The following is a 27,781-nucleotide window of genomic DNA, read 5'->3' as shown; positions in this document are numbered from 1 at the left end:
GAATGTTGGTGCTGTGCGTCTGTAGTTCTGCGCCGTGGCTGCAGGGGGCAGCAGCGACCCGCAGAGGGTCAACCAACACAACACACACTTATTTTACACCAAATTTATTGTTGCATCGTTCACAAAAACACACCTGATAGAAATGTGAGAACACCTGTTCCACGAGATCAGTGTCAACAACAGTTTGACGACATCGTATAGAAAGCCACGTTCATACATTCAGTCGTGCATAAAAGAGGAAGAAGAAGAAGAAGAAGAAGACTGTAAACAGAAGAAGAGTCGTACCTGAATGTCTCATCATGTCTCAACACTTTGAATTAGAAAACAGGCAGCGGGATTATAGAGACATAAAGAAGTATATCAACATATTGCATCATGCGACACTGAGGAAGAACCACTTGATATATCGTCATCGTCATGGCAACAATAGGATGCAATAGTTTTTTTCACAGTTTTCTCATCGAGTGCAATAGAAATGTTACAGAGCAGGTTAGAAATGGAAGTTGATGACGGATCGTGTACTTTATGGAGAAGTTTAAGATCTTTTGATTCGTTCGCTAAGCCCCTCCCCGGAACAGAAATGATCCAATCACAGCCGAGCAACCGTAACAAGGCACGTTGATACGATGAAGTCCCGCCCCTTCCACAATGGGACCTTAATTCAGAATAAATACGTTCGGTCGTCAAATATGTTTTGATTCCTGTTTGAATTGTGCTGTGAATATTATGTTTGTCAAATTGAAAGATAATTTTACGCGTCAACAAAGTATATATTGTCATAAAAGAGGATAAGACTGAAAATACGTCATCAGAAACACTAAACACCCCAAAAATGGCATTCAAGTGCGTTTTGTACCATGTTCTCACCAACAACTCGTTCTTTCTGTCCCGTTAGCCACTGATCTAGCTAGCTTGCTAAGTGAGCTAGCTAGCTAGGAGAGCTACTGTGACTCTCTGCTGCTAGCATGCTTCTAGCTAGCTAACGCGTTCTTACCAGCTAACACGTCTCAGAGGAGCAGACATTATAGAGACATTATGGGACCTTATTTCAACGAGAGACAAATAATTATTGATCCTGTTTGTATTTGAATTTATCATATAACGTTTTTCAATTGAGAAGATAATTTTTCAAGTCAAGAAAGTCTCAGTTTGTTGTTGTAACGTTCAGTTTTGTGTGAAATCGCTCAGTGAAGTTTATGGCCTTTAGCTTGACTTGCTAGCTAGCGAGCTAACTTAGCTATGTTCCAAATGTAACTTTGTCTAGCATGCTAGCTATGTTCCAAAAGCAACCTTATATTTCCAGATGTGATTTATTAGCGACTCTTTTTATCAGTCAGGAAAAGAAAGAAGAAGTGAGACTTTGTTGTTGGTGTGAAAACATCGTGATACTAAACACATCATAGCTTCAGAGAGACGTCACTTACACTTTTAGGTGTGTCGTTTTTTTCCGAAGAAGTTCCCATGGTCAACCAGAAAAGGGGCGGGACTTAACCGCTACTGTATCTGCCCTTATAAAGTACGTACTGTTGTAGTACGTACTGTTGTATGTAGTACGTACTGTTGTATGTAGTACGTACTGTTGTATGTAGTACGTACTGTTGTATTGTTGTAGTACGTACTGTTGTATGTAGTACGTACTCTTGTAGTACGCATTCAATAAGTCCTCATAACATAGCACCTTGAAATTTGACCCTCTTGCTCATATGTGCAGAGGATTGTGGGTCAGAAGAGCCAGAGTTGATGCACTAAATGGATTATGGAAACAACTTTGCCGAATAAATTCTGACGTAGCGAACATTTAACTGATGTGACTGACGGATATATATATATATTTATATTGTCTTCGTCTTCACATGGCAGGAAACATGGCCGACATTATCTGAGATGAAAGAACTATTAAAACAAATTCCTGAAGAAAATTGAAGTATTGAAAAAGACTTGAAACTAGAGATTGAGACCATAAACTCATGTTTACAATGTTTACTGAGGTAATAAATCAAGAGAGAAGTAGAGTCATTTTCTCATAGACTTCTATACAACCAGAGGAGTCGCCCCCTGGTGGACACTAGAGAGAATGCAGCTCTAACACATGAAGCTTTGTCTTCCGGAGGTTGTCTCCTGGTCTTTATAATTCTTGTTCATGATTACATGGATAACATTGATAATACATGGATAATTCCGTGGGATATCTACGATTACGAATTACTATTTTTTGTAGGTTTGGCAACGAATGCTGGCAGAGACCAGCCTGAGAACCTCTTGACAATCAAATATAAACATCACTAATATAGACGGAGAAATATAAACTGCCATTCTGACTGTAACATGCACAGACGGCGTCATGACACCAGAAGTCCCGAATAGAAATTAGATTTTTTTTTTCTTCTTCATTTACAAAACAAATCCATATGTTAGAAAAACAAAACAAACATGCAAATTGAATCTGAAGAACAAGTCTGTGGTTTCTCTTTAAATCTTCGGTCCAATATGTGAAAGTCTGGAGCTGATGATGAAGTGTCTCCTGGAGGATGACTCACCGATCGATGATGAAGGCACACCACCACGCCGCTCCTCCACCCGTCATGGCGGCTATGAAACGCTCACATTAACTGCCGATCTTTGTGGTGCAGAAGAGGCCCCCCCCCCCCGGATGCTGAGGGCCGGGGGTTAGTCGTGGCCGATGGTTCGTGGAAGCTCATTGGTCAGGATGTGCCACCTCTCCACCCGGCTGCCTTTGTTCTTCAGGCAGTCCGTCCAGTGACGGAGGCCGTCGCCCTGCGAGTAGCAGCTCAGACACACGCCGCCTGAAAACAAGGAAGTGTTCTTCTCTTAACGTCTGAACTCCACTTTTCATTTCACGTGTGCAGCTTCCACCAGTTTCTAATCACATGACCGCTGTAATCTTTACCTTTCTTTATTGTAGACATTAAATGTGTAATTATAAAAAATAGAGGAGAACCCAATCAGTAAAACAGGTGGTAAAATACCAAACACACTCTTAATGGTTGCTCGATTAATTAGTATTTTACAGCTGAACCAGACGATGACGTCTGTTTATTCAGAGATTATCTCCTCAAACTGCAGGTTTATATTCTGGACAACATTCATTTTTATTCCGTGCACACAGTGACGCTCGTGACCCGTCGTCGGTGTCGTCTCACCGATGAAGTCGTTGGAGCGTCCCAGGTCGTAGTCCCACACCGTGACCTCCAGAGTCTTGTTGGCGAGCTCCTGCAGAGAGATCTCATAGAAGAACTCCTGCAGAGATTCACATCAGAAAACAGTCCAGGTGTGTTAAAGCGTGAAGAAACAACCTGCTTCCATTGAGTGGTTTCATTATGTCTGGTGACGTAATATATTTGATATATAAATATATATATATATATATATTTTAGTATTGTGTTTGTGTCACAGAGCTCCTTTACAAACACACCAGTGACATCATATAGTCTACTGATCATTTTCATACATTTCTATCGTAATTCTTTTTCATGAATTTTCCCCAGATTTTACTTATTTTGTTTTGCATTTAAGACATTATTATATTTCCTTCATCACCATCAATCAGATATAAATACTCACTAAAGTAAATGTGTATTAATCCGTGTACATCTGAATTTAGTGAGGTAGCATCCTTAAATAATCTCTTCTAGTTCATGAAATTAGGAGTTTATATGTTGAACAATGAACGGACACGTCTGCTGCTTCATCTTCAGCGTTCTCACCTCGTTGAATTCAGGGTTGAGGGTCTTTTTCATCACCGCCGTTTTGTGCTTGGATTTCTTCTGTATATCAGGCTTCAGGTATCTGATGGTAGGAGGAGAGGAGGAGGAGAAGAGGAGGAGGAGAAGAGGAGGAGGAGAAGAGGAGGAGGAGAAGAGGAGGAGAAGAGGAGGAGGAGAAGAGGAAGAACATACGTTTGTTGTACTTTGACACTAGAACAGGAGAAACAATAAAGTAACTTGAGAAGCAGTATTTTAACTGTTTCTATTATATTGTATCACATTTCTTTTAAATTGTTAAATTCTATTATACTTTGCATTTTTATATTTATTCTCTATTTCTTATTATTTTCTTTCCTATTTCATTGTACCATCTATTTCTATTATATTGTACTTATTATATATATATATATATATATATATATATATATATATATATATATATAGTAGTGCTGTGCAACGATTAACATTTTTTATGGCGATTAAAACTGAAACCTATCTACGTCATGTTTTAATGTTTGTTAAACTCTCAGTAGTGATAACTAAATGATGTGATTATTATACATATTACAAACTAAACAAATGTAAAAACTAAAACTATAATTTAAATGAATCATGTATTTGTTGGTGTGTTGGTCAGACACGATGTGTTTGTTCTAAATGTACGTTGGTACATAGAGGTGATGAGAAGCTTTAACATCATGTATTGTGTGTTAAACAGCAGCTTGATGTGTGCGTCATGTATCTCACAGAGTGGTGAATGAGAGGAAACAACCACATGAGTGTAAACGATGCCGTGTGTCAATTAAAACTGAGTTTGAGGCTCCGGAGCAAACAGGATTATTCTCATCCTGCAGACTGTAAATCATCATGAATGAAGCGGTTATTAATAATAAATCAAACTGAGTCACGTTCACAGAGCGTCATCTTTCATAAGACACTAAAGCTGCTTAAATAAGAGCCAGACTATAACGGACAGCATGAAGGTCATAATGAAGCCAGACGGATCGGACCTTAGAGGGAATATTGACCCCTTTCTTAAAGTGATGTATTGGCTGAAGTGGAGCAGAGACGCTGCATGCTGATGGTCGGATAGAAGCTGCAGAGATTCATGAAACCGATAACTCTCTGTGAGCTCAGTCCAGCCCTCAGCTGTCAGACGCCTTCTTGTTCTGGCTGTGTTTGTATTCAGACGGTGTGCAACGGACACAACTCTCCTCTTAAAGAGAGAGTCCCTCGAGGAAACCAGAGCAAAGAGAAACCCTAAATCCAGACTGTGTTTCCTCCCGACTGTGTTTCCTCCCGACTGTGTTTCTGTTTCCTCCCGACTGTGTTTCCTCCCGACTGTGTTTCTGTTTCCTCCCGACTCTGTTTCCTCCCGACTGTGTTTCCTCCTGACTGTGTTTCTGTTTCCTCCCGACTGTGTTTCCTCCTGACTGTGTTTCCTCCTGACTGTGTTTCCTCCCGACTGTGTTTCTGTTTCCTCCCGACTGTGTTTCCTCCCGACTCTGTTTCCTCCCGACTGTGTTTCCTCCCGACTCTGTTTCCTCCCGACTGTGTTTCCTCCCGACTCTGTTTCCTCCCGACTGTGTTTCCTCCCGACTCTGTTTCCTCCCGACTGTGTTTCCTCCCGACTGTGTTTCCTCCCGACTGTGTTTCCTCCCGACTCTGTTTCCTCCCGACTGTGTTTCCTCCCGACTGTGTTTCCTCCCGACTCTGTTTCCTCCCGACTGTGTTTCCTCCCGACTCTGTTTCCTCCCGACTGTGTTTCCTCCCGACTGTGTTTCTGTTTCCTCCCGACTGTTTCTGTTTCCTCCCGACTGTGTTTCCTCCCGACTGTGTTTCCTCCCGACTGTGTTTCCTCCCGACTGTGTTTCCTCCCGACTGTGTTTCCTCCCGACTGTGTTTCCTCTCGACTCTGTTTCCTCCCGACTGTGTTTCTGTTTCCTCCCGACTGTTTCTGTTTCCTCCCGACTGTGTTTCCTCCCGACTGTGTTTCCTCTCGACTCTGTTTCCTCCCGACTGTGTTTCTGTTTCCTCCCGACTGTTTCTGTTTCCTCCCGACTGTGTTTCCTCCCGACTGTGTTTCCTCTCGACTCTGTTTCCTCCCGACTGTGTTTCTGTTTCCTCCTGACTGTGTTTCTGTTTCCTCCCTACTCTTGTTTCCTACCTTCCTTTTCCTTCGTCATTACTTAGTGCTGGACAGTCTATACAGTAGAGCTGAGTGGAGGACGGAAGCTGCTTCAATAAATAAATATTCAACCTTGGTTTCATTATAATACGTTTACTGCTGGACTGGGTTTACATTATGAGTTTACCTTGTTGTGAGTTCACTTGTTGTCTTTTTGATTCTTCACAGTTCTTTGTGTTTGTGTAGACCCAGCACTGTGCTGCACAGGTTGTTCAACACTTTGAGGAACATGAGTGATTTGTGATGTTCGGCTTCATAGATGAAGTCGAGACGTTTAAAACCTGCAGCGACACTCGAGTTCTTACATTTTGACGTAGGGGTCGGAGAACCCGTTGACGTCCATGGCTGCTAGGTGAGCGCAGCGCTTCACGCCCACACAGAGACCTCCACTCCGACGTCCTTCTCCTCCTCCTCCTCCTCCTCCTCCTCCTCCTCCTCCTCCTTCTACGTCCGTTTCCTCCAAACTGAGCGGAGGCAGAAACTGCAGCGAGAGAAGAAGACGTCCTCTCTCCTCCAGGCTGTGCAGCTGCTCGTTCTCCCACTGTGGACAGAGTCAGATTAGATGAGTTTGACCACAGAATGATGTTTTAGGTTTTCAGAACGAACGATGGAGACATTTTCCAAACGGAACAACACCTGCAGAAAACTAAAACGCAAGAGAAATTAAAATGTATTTGTCTTCAATATCTGAGGTTTTGGATTCATTTGTCTTCTATTGAGATGCATTAGTTTATTAAAGATCCAGTGATGACAGCGAGTGTGAGGCTTCACTGCCAGCAGCTTTCTGTCTGTGACTCCTTCTTTCTGGATGTTCTGGTGTTTGTTCTCAGACCTTCAGCTGCTAATAATAATGTACAAAAACAGATTTTTAAAGAATGTTCCCCCCACACCAAAGAATAAAAGAGGAGACCACGACTTCAATCTGCAAGGTTTTCAAACGATGGACGAACAACAGAAGCAAATATTGCTAATAGTTTAGTTTAGCTTGATGCTAACGTTAGCCGCAGCCGTGAGCGTTTGGCGGTTAGCGGAAGCTATTAGCAACATTTACCGACATTGTTAGACGTGTTTATACGACTTCTTCGGGGTTCGTTGCCGAGTCGGAAGCTGAAGTGGTAAACATTTCCTGCAGGATATTTATTTCCTCATCTTTTATTAAACCGAACGAAGTATTTCACCATCTTTACCTAAACACAACTCAGCTGATTCCTGTGAAGACAGAACTTTATTTTGAAAAGACACATGATGCTGAAACACAAAGAGAGCATTTCCTCAGAAGATACAAACTTTTGTTTGAGGATTCATCGTTTAACCACCGTCCAGAGAAACATAGAAATATAGGAATAAAATATGTATCCAGGAAGACACCGACAGCAGAAACCTATCAGTCGTGTGAGTTAAATACTCACTTTGTCAGAAGGTTTTATATCTGCACTCAGCTTCATGTGACAGCAGAAATATATATATATATATACATATATATATATATATATATATATGTATATATATATGTATATATATTTATTCTCTACTTTCATGCTCAAACGTTCCCAAAAAGAGGAGCTCATGTGACGCTCCTCCTCCAGCTGATGGTGCTCATTAAAACAGCAGATTTGGTCTTTGTGGTCGTGAGGAGATCAATAGTTTGATCCTCCGTCTCTCAGACACTTCAGCACCTGATTCTCTCTCTTTGATCATCCGGCTTCACGCGTTGACCTTCTCACTGCTCCTCTTAAAGCTTTTTAGTTTGCGTCTGTTTGAATCAAAGAAAAAAGAAAAAGGCGACAACGTCCTGCAAAATTCAGCCGGCGTTCGGCTGCCGAGAGCTCCGGGTTCCCACCTTCACAATAAAACCTGCAGCTCAGAGGAGAAAAGAGCAGAAAGGTCAGAAAATAAGCCGATCGATGGCGTTTAGTCGGAGCAGCTCAGCAGCTCAGCAGCATCAGATGAGATCTGATTCACATCAGTCAGCAGATGAAGTATTCAGACCCTTTACTGCAGTAAAAGTATATACACACGCTTCACGTGAACCAGTTAAACTCTCTCGCCTAAATCCGAGCTGTGGTCAGTTGTTTGATGTCCTCCGACACGTCTTCAGTTCGTTATAGTGTCGTTGGACAGAGGTCTGCAGTTTACCCTCTGCTGATATTAGCATTACAAGCATCAACGCCAAATACTGTTCAGGAGTGTGAATAAAAAATCACCTTCAAAATAAATCAAGAAAACTCAGGCAAAGGCCTGAAAACAGGTCCGCAGGTTCAATCTCATGACGGCTTCATTTACTGGACACGACTCCAGTTGGAGGACGGACAACAATGACTAATTCAGATCAAAGGATTCACTGCTGCTGTAATCTGCTCACACGGAGAGAAGACGACTACAGAACGCTTTATTCTGTCTTTGTCTCTTTGTAGAGTTCAGCTAAACATCACGTTCATCTCTGAGATAACTAGAGAAGCAGGCCTGTAGAGAAATGGTTCGGAAATCATCTCACGGTCTTTATGCTAAGCTAGGCTAACCACGACCTGACTCTATCTGAACATCTCTCAAACTATTCTTAAAACCAAAGCTCAAGATTTGAGGAATTTCACCTCAATGAAAATATAAGAAACAACAAAAAGCCAAACAAACCCCGGCCTCCAGGAAACCTTTAATATTCAGCTTTAATGATGATGAAGTCCTTAGATCCACAGAACAGCCTCCAGCATATAGTGTAACATGAAACCAGGCCTGTAGCATGAAGCCTGATGAATATTTAATAACTGAATGTACCTGCAACACACTGAGGCTGCATTCATAACAGAGTCATGATCGGACAAAAAGATCGAAAGCTTTTCTGACTCTTTTTCTAAATAATATGATTCTTTTTTTGGTTATTTCAACCCTGAGGTCAGTGAGTTTCCACCTAATCCGTCCTAAACCCTCCTCACGGCTCTAGAAACTGAAAAATAAAACCAGCTGAGGGTCAACTTCAAGGACTTCAAGGACTCTAAACCCTCCAGGCAGGTTCGTAAAGGTTCTGGACTGAGCTGAGATGTGATCTGCATTTTCACAGGTTTTCCTCAATAATTTATATGAAGATTACGTTTCTACTCACAACCTGTGATGAATACAGACGAGCAATGCTCCTAACAAATATACACGATCAGAGTCAAATGTTCCCCATGTAGGTGTTTTCACTGTCCCGAGTTAAGACCTGAATCAAGACCAACAAGTCTCGAGTTAAGACCTGAATCAAGACCAACAAGTCCCAAGTTAAGACCTGAATCAAGACCAACAAGTCTCGAGTTAAGACCTGAATCAAGACCAACAAGTCCCGAGTTAAGACCTGAATCAAGACCAACAAGTCTCGAGTTAAGACCTGAATCAAGACCAACAAGTCCCGAGTTAAGACCTGAATCAAGACCAACAAGTCTCGAGTTAAGACCTGAATCAAGACCAACAAGTCTCGAGTTAAGACCTGAATCAAGACCAACAAGTCCCGAGTTAAGACCTGAATCAAGACCAACAAGTCTCGAGTTAAGACCTGAATCAAGACCAACAAGTCTCGAGTTAAGACCTAAATCAAGACCAACAAGTCCCAAGTTAAGACCTGAATCAAGACCAACAAGTCCCAAGTTAAGACCTGAATCAAGACCAACAAGTCTCGAGTTAAGACCTAAATCAAGACCAACAAGTCCCAAGTTAAGACCTGAATCAAGACCAACAAGTCCCGAGTTAAGACCTGAATCAAGACCAACAAGTCCCGAGTTAAGACCTGAATCAAGACCAACAAGTCTTGAGTTAAGACCTGAATCAAGACCAACAAGTCTCGAGTTAAGACCTGAATCAAGACCAACAAGTCTCGAGTTAAGACCTGAATCAAGACCAACAAGTCCCAAGTTAAGACCTGAATCAAGACCAACAAGTCTCGAGTTAAGACCTGAATCAAGACCAACAAGTCCCTCCACCCTCCACATGTCCGACATGTTTGTAGTCTTTGTATCTTGTTGTTTGCCCCTCATGTGTCGTCTGAATGTCAGAACACAATGTTGTTCCTTTACTGTCTACAGGTGGATGACAGTAAAGTCTCTCTCATCTTATTTCTTTGACCCTTTATGATTTTCTTTCTTGAAATTCACATGGTTTGGCCCTCATGAGCCATTTTAATAATCTTTGTTCCAGTAATTCATTCAGGTGTCACTTCAAATCCAAAAGGACTTGTTTTTCTGGTTCCTCCGTGTCGAGTGCTCCTCGTATCTGTGCTTCAGCGTCTCGTATCTTTGGAGGCTTTAAGAAGTGAAGTTGAAGTTTGAAAGGAGCTCAGCTACGTGACGTGACTTCATATTCACGAACTGAACTGTGAGAAGAGTTTCTGTTGAAATTGTTTACTTTTCTTCGAGCTATTCAGGACAGAAAAATCATTTTTCTGGGCTCCCTGCGGATCGACTGGACTCCTTTGTGGGTTTAAACTTGAGTCATTTCATGTCCGTTCTCACTGCTGCTGTGATGGCTGTCTCTCATTCATCCTCATGTCTCTCTCACATCGATGCCCTCTGACCTCCAGATGGTTCCTCTGGTCTACCGTCTGTAGCTGAGAAGATGCTTTCGTTGTTTTGTCTCCGTTTTAATCTATTTTTATTGTTTGAGTAAGAAATAACCCATATATTGTCATAAAACACATTCAAACATCATATCCTCTGTTTTGCTGAGCTGAAGTTGAATGTTGTTTTTTATTTTTTAAGATAAACTTGGAGAAATTCTATATTTTTATTAAACTTCTCTCAGCTACAGAATCAGTCTTTTAATCACTTCTCAAAACGTATTGTTTTATAAGCGTTAGTGTTTAATTAATGCTCGCACACCAAGTCTTATCATTGTTATTGTTTTTATATTATTCAATTACGTTTTATTGTAACTGTCGGATTTTGTTTTAATTCTGGTTTAACCACAAAAATAACTTTGCAACTATGTTTTGAAAAATGCTGTATAGATGAAGTTTATCATTATTATTATTAGATCTATTTTTATTATTATCGTCAACAAATTACATTTGCGGACCCAAACCACAAAGATTACAATTATAATCATTTTAATTTGCATTTGTTGAGGACTATTTTCAGCAGCGGATGAATCGACTGCTGGTGCCCTCGTGAGTATTTTCATTGATGTGTTTCAATGGAACTCAGAGAGACATCAGGATACTTGTCAGGAGACACATTCACTGCTGGTATTAATGGAGCTTAATGACAAAAAGAAAATCATAAAATATCACAGAGTTATCCTTAGATTAGCACCACGCGGCGTCTCTGCTGCTGGGTGACACTGCGTCGCTGGATTATCACGGTCAATAACTGAATTAATTCACCGTCATGGAGGTGTGCTCAGAATCACGTTACCTGGGGAAAATGTAATTAATGACCTTCCCTGGTGATAAAACAGCTGCTGAAGAGGCCTCTCAGCAGGAAGTCTCTGCTCACGCTGTTGAATAGCAGCGATCCTGTCACAGTGTGAGGCGAGTCCAATAAAATCCTGCTTTCAATTAGTGTCAACCTGCACATTAAGCTCTGAGGCATGTCAGATCGTGATGAACGTCTGCAGCAGAAAGAAGCAACAGCAGTGACACATCCGCTACTTTCAACCTTTCAAACTGAAGCAAACAGCTCCAGAACTCTTCTCCGTCGTGCCGTGTTTTATGACTTTAAAAAAGGTCAAAGGTGTCTGCAAACCACGGATACCTTGAACGTGGAATTAGTTTTTCTTGTGTGGACGTTTTTACATTATTAAAAGTCATGTGGTTTAATAACGAGCGAGGTCAAACAAACCCAGGACTTTCACCCAGGAGGCCTCTGTTGAGGCCATGTGCAAAACCAAAAGTCACCTTTGAGTTCACGCTTGTTACGAAACGTTGTTACGGAAGTTTTTTATGTATTTCCAGTTGTTACGTTACGCTGTCAACGTAAGAACATAACGTAACAACTAGTGCTGGCCAACGATTACAATTCTTATAATAATAATGAATTCATAGTAGTGTATTGCGAACTTTTATTATATAATTTTATATTATATATTAATATATATATATATATATATAATTTATATATTTATTTTATTATTCAGCCGGTGTTCACAACTTTATCTTCATGTGTGTCAGAGATGAATTTAAATATACATCTTGAAACCTGAAACCTATCTACGTCATGTTTTAATGTTTGTTAAACTCTCAGTAGTGATAACTAAATGATATGATTATTATACATATTACAAACTAAACACTTTAAAAACTCTAAAGAAATAATTTAAATGAATCATTTATTTTTTGCTTTTGTTGGTATGTAGGTCAGACACTATGCTACGCTGATTAGCGTAATATGTGAGGTGTTTGTTATAAATGTACGTTGGTACATAGAGGGTGATGAGAAGCTGTACATGGAGGGACTTAGGACCCAGGGGAATGTAGGGGAAGGAAACAGGAAGAGACGGAAGAGACGCCACACAAACAGCTGTTCACCGCTCGCTGTTCTTGTGTTAAAAATGTCCGCTTAATAATAAAAAAAAAAAACTGCGTTAACGCGTGATAAAATAATTGTCGGTGTTAATTAATTAATGCGTTAACGTGATAATAACGCGTTAACTTGCCCAGCACTCGTAACAACATAACGTAACAACGTAGCGTAACAACGTAGCGTAACAACGTAGCGTAACAACGTAGCGTAACAACGTAACGTAATGTAACGACGTAATGTAACGACGTAATGTAACGACGTAATGTAACGACGTAATGTAACGGTACGGCAAAGCGCTTTAATGGAGCAGAAGTAAATCGTTTCAGTTCAGCTTCACTGTCCTACAGAACATTTTACTTGCTTCACCTTTTATTGAAGGACGTCACAATATCCGGTTCAAAGTTCGGACAGTCGCAGACAAATCAAACAGTAAAGCTACTGTGAGGGATTAATGGTTAATCCACTTATCTTTGTTTAGTCAGTGAGGCTTACTGCTAAACCACTGCAACTTCATCACCATCATCATCATCGCAGGTTTTGGTTGCTTAGTAATTGAAAGACCCCTTAAAGTTCTGTGTTTCTCTATATTTTGCAGAACAATCCAGAGATGAGCAAAGTCTGTAGAGCTCTTACACTTCCTGGAAGAAGTGAATAAAATGAATGTATAAATGAATAAAATAATTGTGTCTTTGAGTGATTCAAATCTGTTGATTCTTTTACACATTTCTCTCACGATGAACGAGATGGATCCTTTCAATGAAGGATTAAATAAATATAATTGGGCCATTTAATCAACTCTTTTAAGTTTAAAGCTCCAATCAGTTTGAATTTGTTTGGACCAAACAAACATGTATTTATACCATAGACTCTGTTTTCCCTTGTTTCCGATGTGGTTTGTAGCTTCATGGGTCCATATTATTTTGGTTTGAATTAAAAGTGGGAAAGTGACCATATTAAAGCAGCTCTGAATGCAGGATGCTGCAGAAGAAGAAGTGCCTCTTAACTCACTCTTACGGGTTTGAACCCGACAGGATGCAGAGACGTTAACAGTCAAATGTCACTTAAACTGAAGCGGAAACTCTTCAACATGCAGATTATATTTCCTCTGACATTCTAGTCTCTAAATAATGTGGTAAACAGAAAACAGTGGAACACAAAGTCTGACAAAACTAAACGTGTTCACAACAAAAAACAAACAAAGGCCAATTACAATATCACTATAGTTTAGTGCTTCTACTCTAATCCTTAATTAGCAGCAAAGTTAATCCCTTCTGACTCGTTCAGGTTCTTCTCAACACGCCGTGTTCATTAATTCATGAAGTCAACAGTTCTCACCTTAACTCATTTAACTTAGGTTTAATTAATTACATCAATAATAAGATGTAACTTATTATGTTAACAACGAGGTGTAACTATTGAAACTATTAATATGATGTCACTAGTCTTCTAACATATAGTATAAGAACTAGAAAGGTGCACTCAGTAGAGTTAGCATTTAGCCCCGTCAGCTGTTAGCTCTGTTAGCGGTATTAGCCACATTATCTGTCTTTGCTGTATTAGCCCTGTTAGCTGTTAGCTCTGTTGGATGCATTAGCTCCATTAGCTGTGTTAGCTCTGTTGGATGCATTAGCTCCATTAGCTGTTCGCTGTGTTAGCCCTGTTAGCTGCATTAGCTCCATTAGCTGTGTTAGCTCTGTTGGATGCATTAGTCCCAATAGCTGTTAGCTTTGTGAGCTATTTTAGCCCTGTTAGCTGTTAGCGCTCTTAGCTGTGTCATACTTCATGTTAACAGTCACACCTGAGCCTCTCCTGTTACGAAAAGTCAGAAATCCACCGTGAATAAAGATGAATTAAATAAGATCTGGTTAAATAAGATTCCTCGAAGAGTAGAACACATTGAAATAGACACTAATAAAATTCCGTGAACAATAATTAAATTACTCAAATAAACATCTCACTGAAACATTTATTTTATGTTTTTTAACGTTTTTCTCTGAAGGAATCTCCTCTTTACCTCAATAAGACTTTAACTCTCCCAGTAGGAAAGACACGGATCCGTTTCTAATGAATTCAGAAGTCAATCCAGAGTGGAGTCAAGAGACAGAAACCTGTTGATGTTCATGTAACCTCAGGACCTTTGGTCTGGTGTCTCCTCCTCACAGCTCAACGAGACTCTTACCTCTCTTAAGTAGCACGATATTCCTCGAAGCGCTTCGCCCATAGCGGTCGGAGAGGGAAGCTGAAAAAGAAAAAGAGTAAAAGTACTAAAACCACACTGAAAATACTCCAAGTAAAAGTCCTGCATTCAAAACTTTAACTATGTAAAAGTATGTATCAATTAAATGTACTTAAAGGATTGATTAATCAGATGTAGTACAGTCAAAAGTACAATATGTACCTCTGAGATGTAGTACAGTAAAAAGTACATGTACCTCTGAGATGTAGTACAGTAAAAAGTACTACATGTACCTCTGAGATGTAGTACAGTAAAAAGTACTACATGTACCTCTGAGATGTAGTACAGGGAACCCTTCCTTCCTGTTTGGTGGATGGATAACTTATGAGCATCATGTATTAAGAGTGATTCTTGTTTCCTTCAGTGAGCGAGGACGACATCAGGTCGGGTTAGGGACTAGGGAACAAAGAGTGTCCTCACAAGTGTACAAAGACCATTATTAGAGCGGGGGGGGGGGGGGGGGTTACCGGGGGCGGGTGCTCCAGGCAGGTGTGGAAATGTTTCGTCTGGTCGGGTTTCACTCGTTTCAGAGGAACTCGAGACTCTCCGATCAACTCATTATGAGTCAACTTGTCCTCGTCACACACTGTCAACCTGCAGGGGACAGGAGAGGAGACAAGGAAACAGGGAACAGAAGGGGAGAGAGGAAACAGGGAGAGGAAACAGAAGAAGAGGAGGATGAACCACTAAATGTGTTTTTCTTGTTTTAAAGCTTTAAAGAAGTGAAAAGGTGAAATCTCAGAGGAACCTGGATGTTTTCAGGAAGCTCTGAAGGAGTCTTGTGTCTCTATTCTCTCTTATTTATACTGAATATAATAATAATAATCATGTTCTTTGTCCAGGAAACAGGTTTTATATGATTGTCTTTTTTCTTAATACTTACAAACATGTTAAAAAGATAAAGATTGAAGCTAAAGTTAAGAAGTGATCCACTGTTACATATAATTAACATTTAATTAACATATAACATTAAAATACATTCAGTAGCGAGCGTAGCATAGAGGTGCTAACGATAGTTAATGATATGCTAACGTGCTCTGCTAACGTTTTATAAACGTTTATCTGCTTTAAGAATATCACTATTACACAACGATCTTTTTCTAAACCTAACAAATTATTTCACCATCTTTTGCTCAAATTTAGTAATTTCGTTGTCTCAACCTAACTGAGTCGTTTCCTGTGAAGATTGAAGTTTATTTTGAAAATATCGTATTCATGTAACAAGTGTGAATTGACAAATGTTGCTGGACTTTCGTAGCAAAACGCACCAACGAGTAACTTTTCGTAGGATATCATACGAGGATACTTTCAACTTTGACGAGCTCCAAATAAACCAACCAACCAGTGATGAGAGTCTGTGGAGCAGAGCGATGCTGCGCTGTGATTGGACAGTCTGTGATCAGGGGGCGGGACTTAGCGAAGGGTCAGTATCGTAGGTTGAACTGAAGGTTTGTGTGTTTTCTGAGTGAAAGTGTGTTCATTTAATAAAATCCATCGTTTTCAGACACACTTTGTTTTTTACATTTCCTGAGAGCGTCGTTCATAAATACTCGATGAGCTCGGCTTCGCCTCTGATTATGGGCTCAGCGGGAGAAACACGGATTCATCACTGAAGGCATGAAAACATCGACATGAACTGAGCTCCTCTAGAACAGAACAAACAGACGTCATTGAAGGAAGACGATTTCTCCGTAATGACGCGGTGGATTGTGTGAAGAGGTAACGATGTGTTCACTGTTCACTGCTCCTCACACCGATGAGTTCTGTTGAATTAATCAAAGACGACAACTGAGCCTCAAACCTCAACGTCGACGCGTCTCTGAGCCTCATCAAAGGATGTATAATCAGTACACACACACACACACACACACACACACACACCTGAGCGTCTTCCTGTGCATGTCTTCTTCTGTGATCCCGATGTAAGTCAGCGTCTCGTTCCAAACTGGATTCAGAGAGTTACGGATCGTCTTCGTCTTCAGCTTGTTGGCCTGAAGGACACACAGAGAGAGACACACACACACACACACACACACACACACACACAGTTAGGACAGACACACACACACACACACACACACACATAGAGAGAGAGAGAGAGACACACACACACACACACACACACACACACACACACACACACACACACACACACACACACACACACACAGAGACAGTTAGGACAGAGAGACACATAAAAAAAAAGATTCATAATCTTAATGTGATCGTTAAATAAAGGTTAAATACATAAACATTCAAATTATAATGTTAAACTTTCCATCTCTTTACTTGTTTATATGAACATGTTCTCATGTTCTCTGAACATTTTATTTTTCTGGTTTGATGCACAAAAGCATAATAAATCAGAATCCCTGTTGTTGCTGATCGCTGTGATTTACAGAGAATAATTACACTTTTAAAGGGTTAAAACTCTAAAAATGAATAAATACTCTGCGGTTATGATCAGAGATGAAGTTGGTGAAATGAGTGAAAGTGAAACTAAAGAGTTTTGGTATTTTCATGTCAGTGTTGATGAAGCTTGTTCAGCCTGAGCTCGGGTCTCACCTTACAGGCTCCGGGCAGCAGGTGGAGTTTGACGTACGGGTCGGACAAACCGTTGAAGTCCATCGACTTCAGACCCTGAAGACAGAGAGCAGGTTCCTGTGATCGGCCCCTTATAGGCCCCTATAGGCCCCTTATAGGCCCCTTATAGGCCCCCTATAGGCCCCCTATAGACCACCTATAGACCCCTATAGGTGGTCTATAGGCCCCTTATAGGCCCCCTATAGACCCCTTATAGACCCCTATAGGCCCCTTATAGACCCCTTATAGGCCCCTTATAGACCCCTTATAGGCCCCTTATAGACCCCTTATAGACCCCTATAGGCCCCTATAGGCCCCTTATAGACCCCTATAGGCCCCTATAGACCCCTTATAGGCCCCCTATAGACCACCTATAGGCCCCTATAGATCCCTATAGACCCCTTATAGGCCCCCTATAGACCACCTATAGGCCCCTATAGATCCCTATAGGCCCCTTATAGGCCCCTATAGGCCCCTTATAGACCCCTATAGGCCCCTTTGTGTTGTTCATGCTTGTAGTTCCACTGTTAAGCACTTTGTGAAGACATTTGACTCACTTATCATGAGACACTTAACAGTTGTTTCTAATTATTCAGGAGGTCAGAGTTTGATTGGTTTCATTCCCGTGATCAGTAACACCTGAACTCAACGGAGGTTAGAAGATCAGACGTTTCTCTCTGTGGTCTTGATGTTCCCTTCAAAATAAAAGTCCTGCTCCTCTATGAAACAGAACCACCATGACTAGAAGTAGAGAGAACTAGAACACGTCTTTAGAGCAGAACAACATCGATCATTAAAGGAAACGCTTTATGAGAGGAGAGATTTTAAATGAGATGTTTTGATTAAATATCTTCAGCTTCGAGTGTTCTGATGCGTTTGTCACACACGATGTGTTCAAGGACAGGAAACATGCTTCTCCATCACGCTGGAGGTTTTGGGGTTCAGAGGGTTAAAGACAAAAAGACAAAACAAAACACACCAAACTGAAACGATCAATCACAAATCAGTCAATTGATAAATGCATCAGACATGAGGAACATGCACTAGTTCCTGCTCATCCATCGTGAATATTTTCACTTTTGTATCGAAATAGTTTTTGACTCGACGGAAAACATGAATTGATTAATCTAGAATATAATCAGCAGATCTTTTCCTGAAGTAAACGTTCTAATACCACAGTCTAACATCACAATGTACTAAAAGTACTAAAAGTACTAATTCTGCTGAATAAATGATGAATGTGTTCATGTCTTTAATGCTGGTAAAGGTGGAGCTCATTTTAATGACTTTATATAATAATACATCATCATCAGCTGATCAATGATCTCAATCTCTAACTAAAGTTGTCAAAGCAATGCAGTAAAAAGAACATTATTTCTTTAAACTCCAAAGTTTCCTGATGAATCTCAGTGTAAACAGATGATTATTGATGACATCACGATGAATCAGAAGCTGACGGATGATTTAAACACACGCCCGGAGGATCAAACCCCCGATTAGAATCCGGTGACCTCATCAGCTCCGTGACAGATTACTCCCAAATTCATTTCAACAGCTTTGACATTTGCAGCGACGGATTTTATTTATTCTGTACATTTTGTTTTAATGAGGCTGAGACCTGAGAGACGGGAACTCATGATGAACGTTTGTACTCAGTTCTTTAACTGATCGGTAAAAATACACTTCTTGTGGGAGTTATATTATCATATAGATCATATTATTACTGATGCTATAACACAGAAGAAGTATTTTATTGTTGGTGGAGCCATCTTGACTTATTTTATCAACCAGTAAACAGGAAGTGACCATATGTGGACTGAGGAGGAGTGACGTAGAGACGCCGTATACGTCTCTGGTAGAGACCTGTCAATCACTGTGTAGCCCCGCCCCTAAAGCATCCCCTGCTTTATGGTCTGTGTGACTCTAAATGGACCATCATTTACTAAATGAACATCATGCTGTATTGAAGAAGACTTGAAACTAGAGATTGAGACCATAAACTCATGTTTACAATGTTTACTGAGGTAATAAATCAAGAGAGAAGTAGAGTCATTTTCTCATAGACTTCTATACAACCAGAGGAGTCGCCCCCTGGTGGACACTAGAGAGAATGCAGCTCTACAGAACCCGAGGTTGTCTCCTGTTTAAAACATGAATAAATTAACTCACAGCTACAGCTAACCGCTAACTGAAGGTTACGTCTCCTCCTGGTGAAACAAAACCAGACATTTTATTTTTCGTTTCTGCCACTTTGGATATAATCCAATAAACAAACTATCAAGCTAGCAGCTCATGCAGCGCTGCAGTGAGCTGATGAAGCTAAACCTCTGCAGCAGATGTGCGTTTGTGGGTTTGAAATGATTTTAACTGCAAAAATGTAAATTTCAAACGTAAATATTAAAACTGTGTTCATGAACTTTAACGCACTGCTCTGGTTATAACAACTTCTTGAATGGGTGAGGGTTCACATGAATTCATTATTAAAAAATATATATTCACAAAAGATTGTATTTTTGTCTTGAAACACACATTTATGTAAACAAATCTTCTCTGATGAACAGCACCATGTTGGAAACAAATCCAGCATTAGACTGATTATTTTGTAGTTTAACAGCTGCTAAGATGCTAAATGTTTCATGCTAAATGTTTCATGCTAAATGTCAGCATCCAACAGTTCTTAATCAACATAAGTGGAGGCATCTGTTGGCAGATTTTAAGCATCCCAATCAGGAACGATGCATCCGTTTGGCATTCAACATGTGAAACCAAGGCTGTGAAATACGTTAACACGTCCCTCACTGCCATAACATAAAGCTGCTCTTTCTGTCTGATATCAAAACCTTTAGCTTAATACTTTCTCCATCTGTGGGAGATGTTGGTGTATTAGGAGGGGGTGTTGATTGGAGACAAAAGCTGCCTCCATATAGTGAGAAAAAGTCCTCCATCGGACCTTGTTTCAGAGAAAATATGTACGATAGCGTTAACTTGTCAATTTAAAAGACAAAGTTTTGCAGTTTTGTCATAGTAAGATGTGATTTTGTGTGTGAAACCGCTAAGTTAACTACATCTCTTGTCTCGCACAACGTACGTCACCAACATGGTCGTTAGCTCATCTAGCTAGCTAACATAGCTATGTTACAAATGCAACGTTTCTATCCAGATGTGTTTTATCCATCGTCTCTTTTTAGACATCGTAGCTTTCGAGAGAGAAGACACTTACAACACTTTTTGGTGTGTTGTCTTTATAATTACGTATTTACGAAGTTTTACAACAAAATGCTACTTTCTGTAGTGTTAAATTATATGTTAATTGACAGACATGTTTGTAATTAATGACACAATTCAAACCGGGGACTTTCTCCTCCAGGTTTTATCCAGTAGAGGGCAATCGTTATGAAGAATTCAAGTCAAGATCAGGACCTGAATCCATTAATAACGATAATAAATACACTTTTACATTAGTTTTTATCTTATAAAAGTGGTTTAAGGGTTTAGTTAGCTTCTCTTTAAGTACGGAAGTTATGTGACAAATAAGTCAAAGTTGACTTTTTGTTGGCGTCCAACTCAACTTGCTCCCTCCGAGGACGTTGTCTGTCTTCATGCTATTAACTGGAAGGAGACGACAAACCAATGAGCATGTTTATCACCAGTTCATATATTGATCAGTATTTATCTTGTACTTAAATGCGTTAAATATGTTGATCACTATAACACATCTTTGTGACCAGTGGAAGTCTTTGTGTCTCTGCTGTGGGATGAACATAGTGTATATAAAGTGTGATTACAGAGTAATGTGTTTTATATAATTAAAGCATCACTCAAAGCAACAAAAAAAGACTGTTATCACTTCTGATACTGAAGGAAATCTGCTCTCATCCTCCGTGAAATCAGCAGGAATCTGTTTTTCCTTTATTCCCCCTCCACCGAGGCCGTAGTGTCAAATATTAATTAGATCCCTGACAGTATTTCAGTGCAAATTCAGACTTATTGAGCCTGTGGCATTTCTTTCATTTTGTGGGTAACTTTCACCGACACAGAAAGTATTTTTTTATTCCGTAATGTGTCCGAGGACGGAGAACAATAGCAGCACAGGTATGAATCATTATGGTAGTGAATGTGAGGCAGGTAGAGGAAATGTCAACGGTTTAAGAGCCAGCAAAGCTCCAGAGCAGGTGTTGAGCTCTGAGGATAACACACACACACACACACACACACACACACACACACACACACACACACACACACACACACACACACACACACACACACACACACACACACAGAGCTCAGGGACAGGTAGACCAGGTGTCTGCTGCAGCCGGTTGTCTCTTTACAGTCCTCAGTTACTATTTCTGACACTTTAAATCGTTCTCCGGTGCCGCAGTTTGATCTGAGTTATGACACTTCTGTTGCTTTGTCGTAGTGCAGAGACGTGTTCTGGTTCAAATAAAGCTGGATTGGTCTCAGGTTAGCTTTAAAATACTGAACGATTTCGAATATGGTTTTTTTTGTCAGACCACACGATAGCACACAAACGTCGTTCGTGTCCAGCATGAAACCAAAAGTCAACGTTGACTTATTTGTCACGTAACTTCCGTACTTAAAGACTTTAATAAGCTGAAAACGAATGTATCTGTGTATTTATTACTGTTGTTGATGGATTCAGTTCCTAATCATGACATTTTAGTAGTTGGATTCCTCATAATGTTTCATGAATATACATAACGACTGCCGTCTACTGGATAAAACCAGGATATTCAAATGTTATTTTGCGGAGGGGAAGTCCGGTCCCCGGTTCACCAACATGGGACCTTTTTTCGGGAAATTTAGTCAACAGCAAGAGACAAATAATTAGTTGATCCTGTTTGCCATGTATTACACATATTATGTTTGTCAGTTTAAAAGATAATTTTACACATCAAGAAGCATTTTGTTGTAAAACTGTCAAAGTATAAGACTGAAAGTTCTTCTAGAAAGACTACACACTTAAAAATGTTGTAAGTCTCTCTCTGAAGCTACGATATCTGTATGTTTCATACCAGCATGTTCTCACACCAACAACGAGGTGTCACTCGTTCTTTCTCTTCCCGGCTGATAAAAAGAGACGATGGATAAAACACATCAGCTAAGAAAACCTAATATTTGGACCATAGTTAAGTTAGCTAGCTAGCTAGATAGCGTTACATTTAGAACATAGTTAAGTTAGCTAGCTAGCTAGATAGCTAGCGTTACATTTAGAACATAGTTAAGTTAGCTAGCTAGCTAGATAGCGTTACATTTAGAACATAGTTAAGTTAGCTAGCTAGCTAGATAGCGTTACATTTAGAACATAGTTAAGTTAGCTAGCTAGCTAGATAGCGGGCCTTTCTCAATACCCAAGTTCACAAGTATGGACTTGTGAACTTTTGGAGTATGGACTTGAAGTCTGGACTCCAAGTCCAGAGAACGCAGTACGGACAGTTGGAACAGCAGCTTACTTGATGATATCACCACCTCAGCGGGTCTTGCTAATGACTTTAATCCGTTTGTTTACTGTAAAGTATTTTTTTAATCAAACTAAATATGACAACCATGCTTTTTTCATTTTAATTTAAAATAAAAAATTATGTATTATTATAGAAGTGTATTATATTATATACAGATATATATATACATATAATATATATATATAAATATATGTGTGTGTATTATAATTGTAATTGTGTGTATATATATGTATGTGGATCAGATCTGGATTGCTGGACTCTTTGCCGACGAGGAAAACGCTACAGAGACGAATACCAGCGGCAAGTTTCAAAAAGACTCCCTGAGATCAGGCAGTTCTAGGCGGGTAACATGAGCGCTGAGCCCCCGGTGCTGGTTTACTGACGGTCCCGCTACCAACACCTCACATCTCCCAAATCGTTGGAACAGATTTTTAAATCGGCTGAATCTTGACAAACTTGCCAAAATATTTGTCTGTCCCAAGTACAGACAAGTCACCTCCGATGCGTCCCCGGTAAAATGGGCGGAGCCACATCCGGGCATTTGGACCTGGCTTGGCTCGATGTGAACTTTGAATTGGAACAGTACTTGGGCTGAGACTGATGACGTTTCACAAGTCCACGAGTTCACAACTACAGAGAAGTACGAGTATTGAGAAAGGCCCGTTGGACGATAGTTGAGTTAGCTACCAAACCAAGCTAACGTCAGTTTTCACACAAAACCTAATGATACTACGACAAATCTATGACATACTGAGACTTTCTTGACTTGCTAAATTATCTTTTGAATTGACAAACATCAGATGTGTAATTCATGGCCCACTTTGAAAGAGACCAAATCATTGTTTGTCTTTTGCTGTTGGGTTAGTTTGGTCAATGTTGACTAATGTCGAAAGAAGGTCCCATTATTCACCACGTGTTCACTTCCTGTTTCCTGTCTGGAAGTCGATGTGTCTTTTGTCGGTTTGCTCACAAGTGAGAATATACTTTTGCTCTGTTCTTCCTGGTTTGGGTTCTTCAGTTAAATGAAGATTAATCTTAATCAGCTGATTGTGATTCCCACGTTGAAACAGAGATGATTCAACAAAGAGCACCGAGCCTCTTGTGTCTGAATGGGAAGACAGCGGAGCGGTGGAGGCTGTCGGAGCAGCACATTAGTGGTTTGGAGAGCGTGCTTACCTTCGCCCGCAGCACAGTGCAGTGCAGCTCACTGGAGCTCCGCTCGTATCTCAGCTCAAACTCCAGCGTTCCCAGAGCAGCTGAGGGGGGAAACACAGGAGAGACACCTGATCTACAACCATCGCATCAGTAGCATCAGAAAAATAATGACATTGTTGAAAATCAGTCAGAATAAATTGAAAAGCATGCGAGAGAACAGAGAAATGTCTCAGCATGCATGCAGAGGATTGAAAATCCAATTTAGGGGAGCAGCAGCTGTCACATGAAGCTGAACACAACACATCACATGTCAACACGGAAAATCCTCTTAGAAGGAGAGGAAACACATTCGTCAGGGCGTCTTACAGTTCGTACAGCGTAGAAAGGTACGTGTTCATACAACACACACCAAACACAACCTGGTGTTCTTCCAGTGCAGTTATATAAGACGATACAAACAGAATATGATTCACGGGGATTAGAACATCTATTTTAGGCATCAGCTCTCAGAAATACCAACAAACCACTGCTTACAAAACATAATGTATTTTGTCGCTTATCTGTAAGCTGCTGTGTGTTAATCAACCTGGACTGTTTCCCAAATCCTGTTTAGCTTCTGGAACTTCTGACGTGACTGTTTCCATTTCATGTTGGCAAGTCTACGACGCAGACAAGACACGCAAACAACTACACAGAGACGACCACTAAGGGATGCACAACAAGATGCAAAATGACCACAATAAGACAAATAAATTACAACAGAGAGACACAAGATGACTACAGATAGACAAATAACCACCAAGAGACAAGAAAAGGGACGTAAAATAACTGCAGAGAGACGACCATGGCTGTGTGTAGTTGTTTAGTGTGTCTCTCAGTCTGGGCGTCAAGGTATGTTTTCTCCATAAGGGACTGAAATTAAATGTATATCAGTGTCACAGCTGCCATCTGAGAGACACTTCACATTATTTGCATCTTATCTCTGAAACCTGGTCGTGCATCAAAAGCAGCACATCAGCAGCAGCTTCAGTCTGCAGAGGATCTGATATCAACGACCTGAAACCTAAAACCATGATCGGATGGCAGTTTTGCAGAAGTGGAAAGTAATTAAGCAGTATGCATTTCCTCGAGTACCTTATTTATTTGAGTTTTGAGGTACTTGTACTAACTAAGATGCAGAGATCAGAGATATATCTCAGAGCTTCAGTATGGTGCACATACATTTACATTCTTTTTCTCACAATCTGAATGCTTGCGGTTCTGATTCCACCCGCCTACACTGACTTCCAGCATCCCGGCTCAGAGACAACTGGCTGCTGTAAAAACATACAGCAGCAACAAACGCAGTGCTTCAGCATCCTGCAGACGTCACCGCACAGTGAAAATGCTCTGCAGCGAGGAGATCTGAGCTAACAACACGTGCTGTTAGTCATTGTTTCGTGTCTCTTTCCGTCTGGCGCTCTCGCTCTTTTATTGGAGTTTTAGTTGCATGCGGCAGGCTGTCACACTGTGACACTGTGATGAATCTCATTTTATTAGAAAACAAATAAAATCATCAGCCAGTGGCTGCACAACACATCTGATGATGAATTCATGTTGAAATAGAAACTCCCAATTATTCTGTGAGTGGATCTGAAAGGCAGCAGCTCTGAGACCAGCCGTTCATCACAATGTGTTCTTATTTCAGCACTGAGGCTGATCTCCTCCTCGCTCCCCTTCACCTCTCAGAAAGCTCATATTTCATTCATTCAGCGAGATGATGCTGGAAAACCTGAAAGCCAATTCCAACACAAATGATGTGTCTGTTTTATCTGCAGTCTGCTGGCCAATTACACTCTTTAAATGTCTGATCCAGTCGAGATGTGGGCGCATAACGTGTTGCATTTTTAATGTTATTTTGACTTAAATACATGAATTATTCATAAGTTGTTTCTCTGAACTGAACTCGGGGGTAAACGTGGTCAGATAAATTGGACTCTGGTGTTTTTGTTTATTGATCGCACTGCAGCATCTTTACATTCCCTCAGTCCTGCAGCAGGTTCTGGTCAGACCAATAGACCAACCAAACTGTCAGGATCCTTTTTATTTGATAAAGAGAATCAAAATCCATGACCATGAGTCTTCACATCCAATGTGCCTACAGCACAGCAGCAGAGTCAGCTTTAGTCCAACAGGCTTATTAAGTGCTGATCGAATCTTCGAAATCTTCAGACGGCCGAGACTTAATGAACTCCGTTCAGCTGAGTTCATGAGAAAATGACCTTACTTCCCTCTTAATTTTATTACACCAGTAAACGGCCAGAAGCTAAGATGTTGACGGCTGGATAAAGAAGATGGCAACAGCCAAAAAAAGAGAGATGGCGAAGGCTGAACGTTAAGAGGAAAGGCCCATAAAAATAGATAGCGAGAGACGGAAAAAAAAGATGGTGACTGACAAAAATCCAGATAATGACGGGCCAAAAAGAAGATGGCGGTGGCCAAAAACCAAGACGATGCTACCTACTGCATTATGGGTGGTAACCATGGACTGAATATAAGAATTAGACATTATCAACATGATGCCCCCCATTGGTTTGTTAGACTGCTGTTTTGGAGCCTCAACTTTGGAATTTTGGATGTCACCATCTTTGATTTTTGCTGTTGTGATTGTTTTTTTTTTGGGCCGTTTACTTAGATATTAAATGAAGTGAGAAGTAAGGTAATTTTCTCATAGATGTATTTATTTTTGCATCCACTGATGGACATTAGAGAGAATGCAGCTTTAAGGCACTTTAGCATTGGCTAAATTTTGAGAAAATTTGATTAAAATTTGTGCTACATTTAGATGGAAACACTAACCACTTTACCTGAAGTCTAGATGCAACATGCTGAGTCATGCTAAAAGCAGCTACAGGTGTGTAGAGGTGCACAGTAACACACACACACACACACACACACACACACACATGCCGACAGCGAGGCTCACTGCAGTCGTCACTGTCGGAGCTGTTGATCTCCACCGACGTGTCCACGCTGCTGGTCAGAGACAAAGACCCGCCGCCACCGCCGGGCCGGCCGAGGGCCAGCAGAGGAGACAAGAGGTGAGCCCCGCCCATCCCGGGGCTGAGGGCCAGTGGGGAGGAGGCCGGGTTCGGGGACACGGGGCCGGGGGAGGTGGGGGACCGGCGGGGGAAGTAGGCGGAGATCTGTCGGATGGGTCTGATGGGGCCGGGGCAAACGTCAATGGCCATGTGTTCCTGGATGGAGATGCTGAGCTTCTTTCCTCTCCGCACCGTCATAGAGTCTGAAAGTGTTGACAAGAAGAAGAGAAAGATAAAGCATCGCTGCAACACTTTAACATCTCCTCTCTGTCTCAGCTGGGAATCATTAGTATGGACCGACTCGGCCGCTCGATGCCCGAGGTTAAAGGAAACACATTATTTTCATGTCTTCCACACTGACACGATTCATCCTCTAGCTGCAGGTGACTGACAGCAGGTGTTTAATGAGGAGAAAATACATATGTTAAGAAAAGATACAGGAGTCATAAACAGGACCAGAATCACCCAACAAGGTGTCCATATCTCAGCCAGAGACATCGTATGTTCAACTTTATTTTGCTGTAGTTTGTCTCATTCATTTGAAGGTCAGTGGGGGGGGGGGGGGGGGGGGGCGGGGGGGGGGGGGGCGTTATCCTGCTGCAGCAAACTGAAGAGAGACGTGTGTTCTATCTTGTTGTCTATTTATGGTTTAAATTTCTTTCAAATATTAGATATTTGTGTGTGATCCATGTAATAATCAACAGGCCACAAGAACCCAAACGTTTCCTCCGGGAGACGGATGTTCGTTCTCCGTGTGAAACAAGAAGTCAACGTTGATTTATCGGTCCTGTAATTTGCGTTCTTCAGTAACGACACTTCAGTAGTTATTTTAACCCAAACGAT

At 40.9% G+C, this 27,781-nt stretch overlaps 1 protein-coding gene across 1 annotated transcript; it reads right to left on the bottom strand.

Annotated features, from left to right (window-relative positions):
* Positions 1 to 181: 181 nt before the first annotated feature.
* doc2a (double C2-like domains, alpha) lies at positions 182 to 27,136 on the bottom strand (the record flags this gene model as incomplete). The annotated part of the gene is made up of 10 exons (XM_079178188.1): positions 182 to 2,804; positions 3,162 to 3,258; positions 3,726 to 3,807; positions 6,219 to 6,454; positions 14,578 to 14,637; positions 15,102 to 15,228; positions 16,516 to 16,625; positions 17,200 to 17,274; positions 23,880 to 23,959; positions 26,824 to 27,136. 10 exons carry the CDS (start codon positions 27,134 to 27,136, stop codon positions 2,668 to 2,670), a joined length of 1,317 nt encoding a protein of 438 aa, XP_079034314.1. The 3' UTR covers positions 182 to 2,667.
* Between the last annotated feature and the right edge of the window lie 645 nt (positions 27,137 to 27,781).

This window comes from Pholis gunnellus (genome assembly GCF_910591455.1).
Source record: "Pholis gunnellus genome assembly, chromosome: 17".
Classification (NCBI taxonomy): Eukaryota; Metazoa; Chordata; class Actinopteri; order Perciformes; family Pholidae; genus Pholis; species Pholis gunnellus.
Note: the sequence above shows the minus strand (reverse complement) of the source record. Positions and strands in the feature narration are given on the sequence as shown.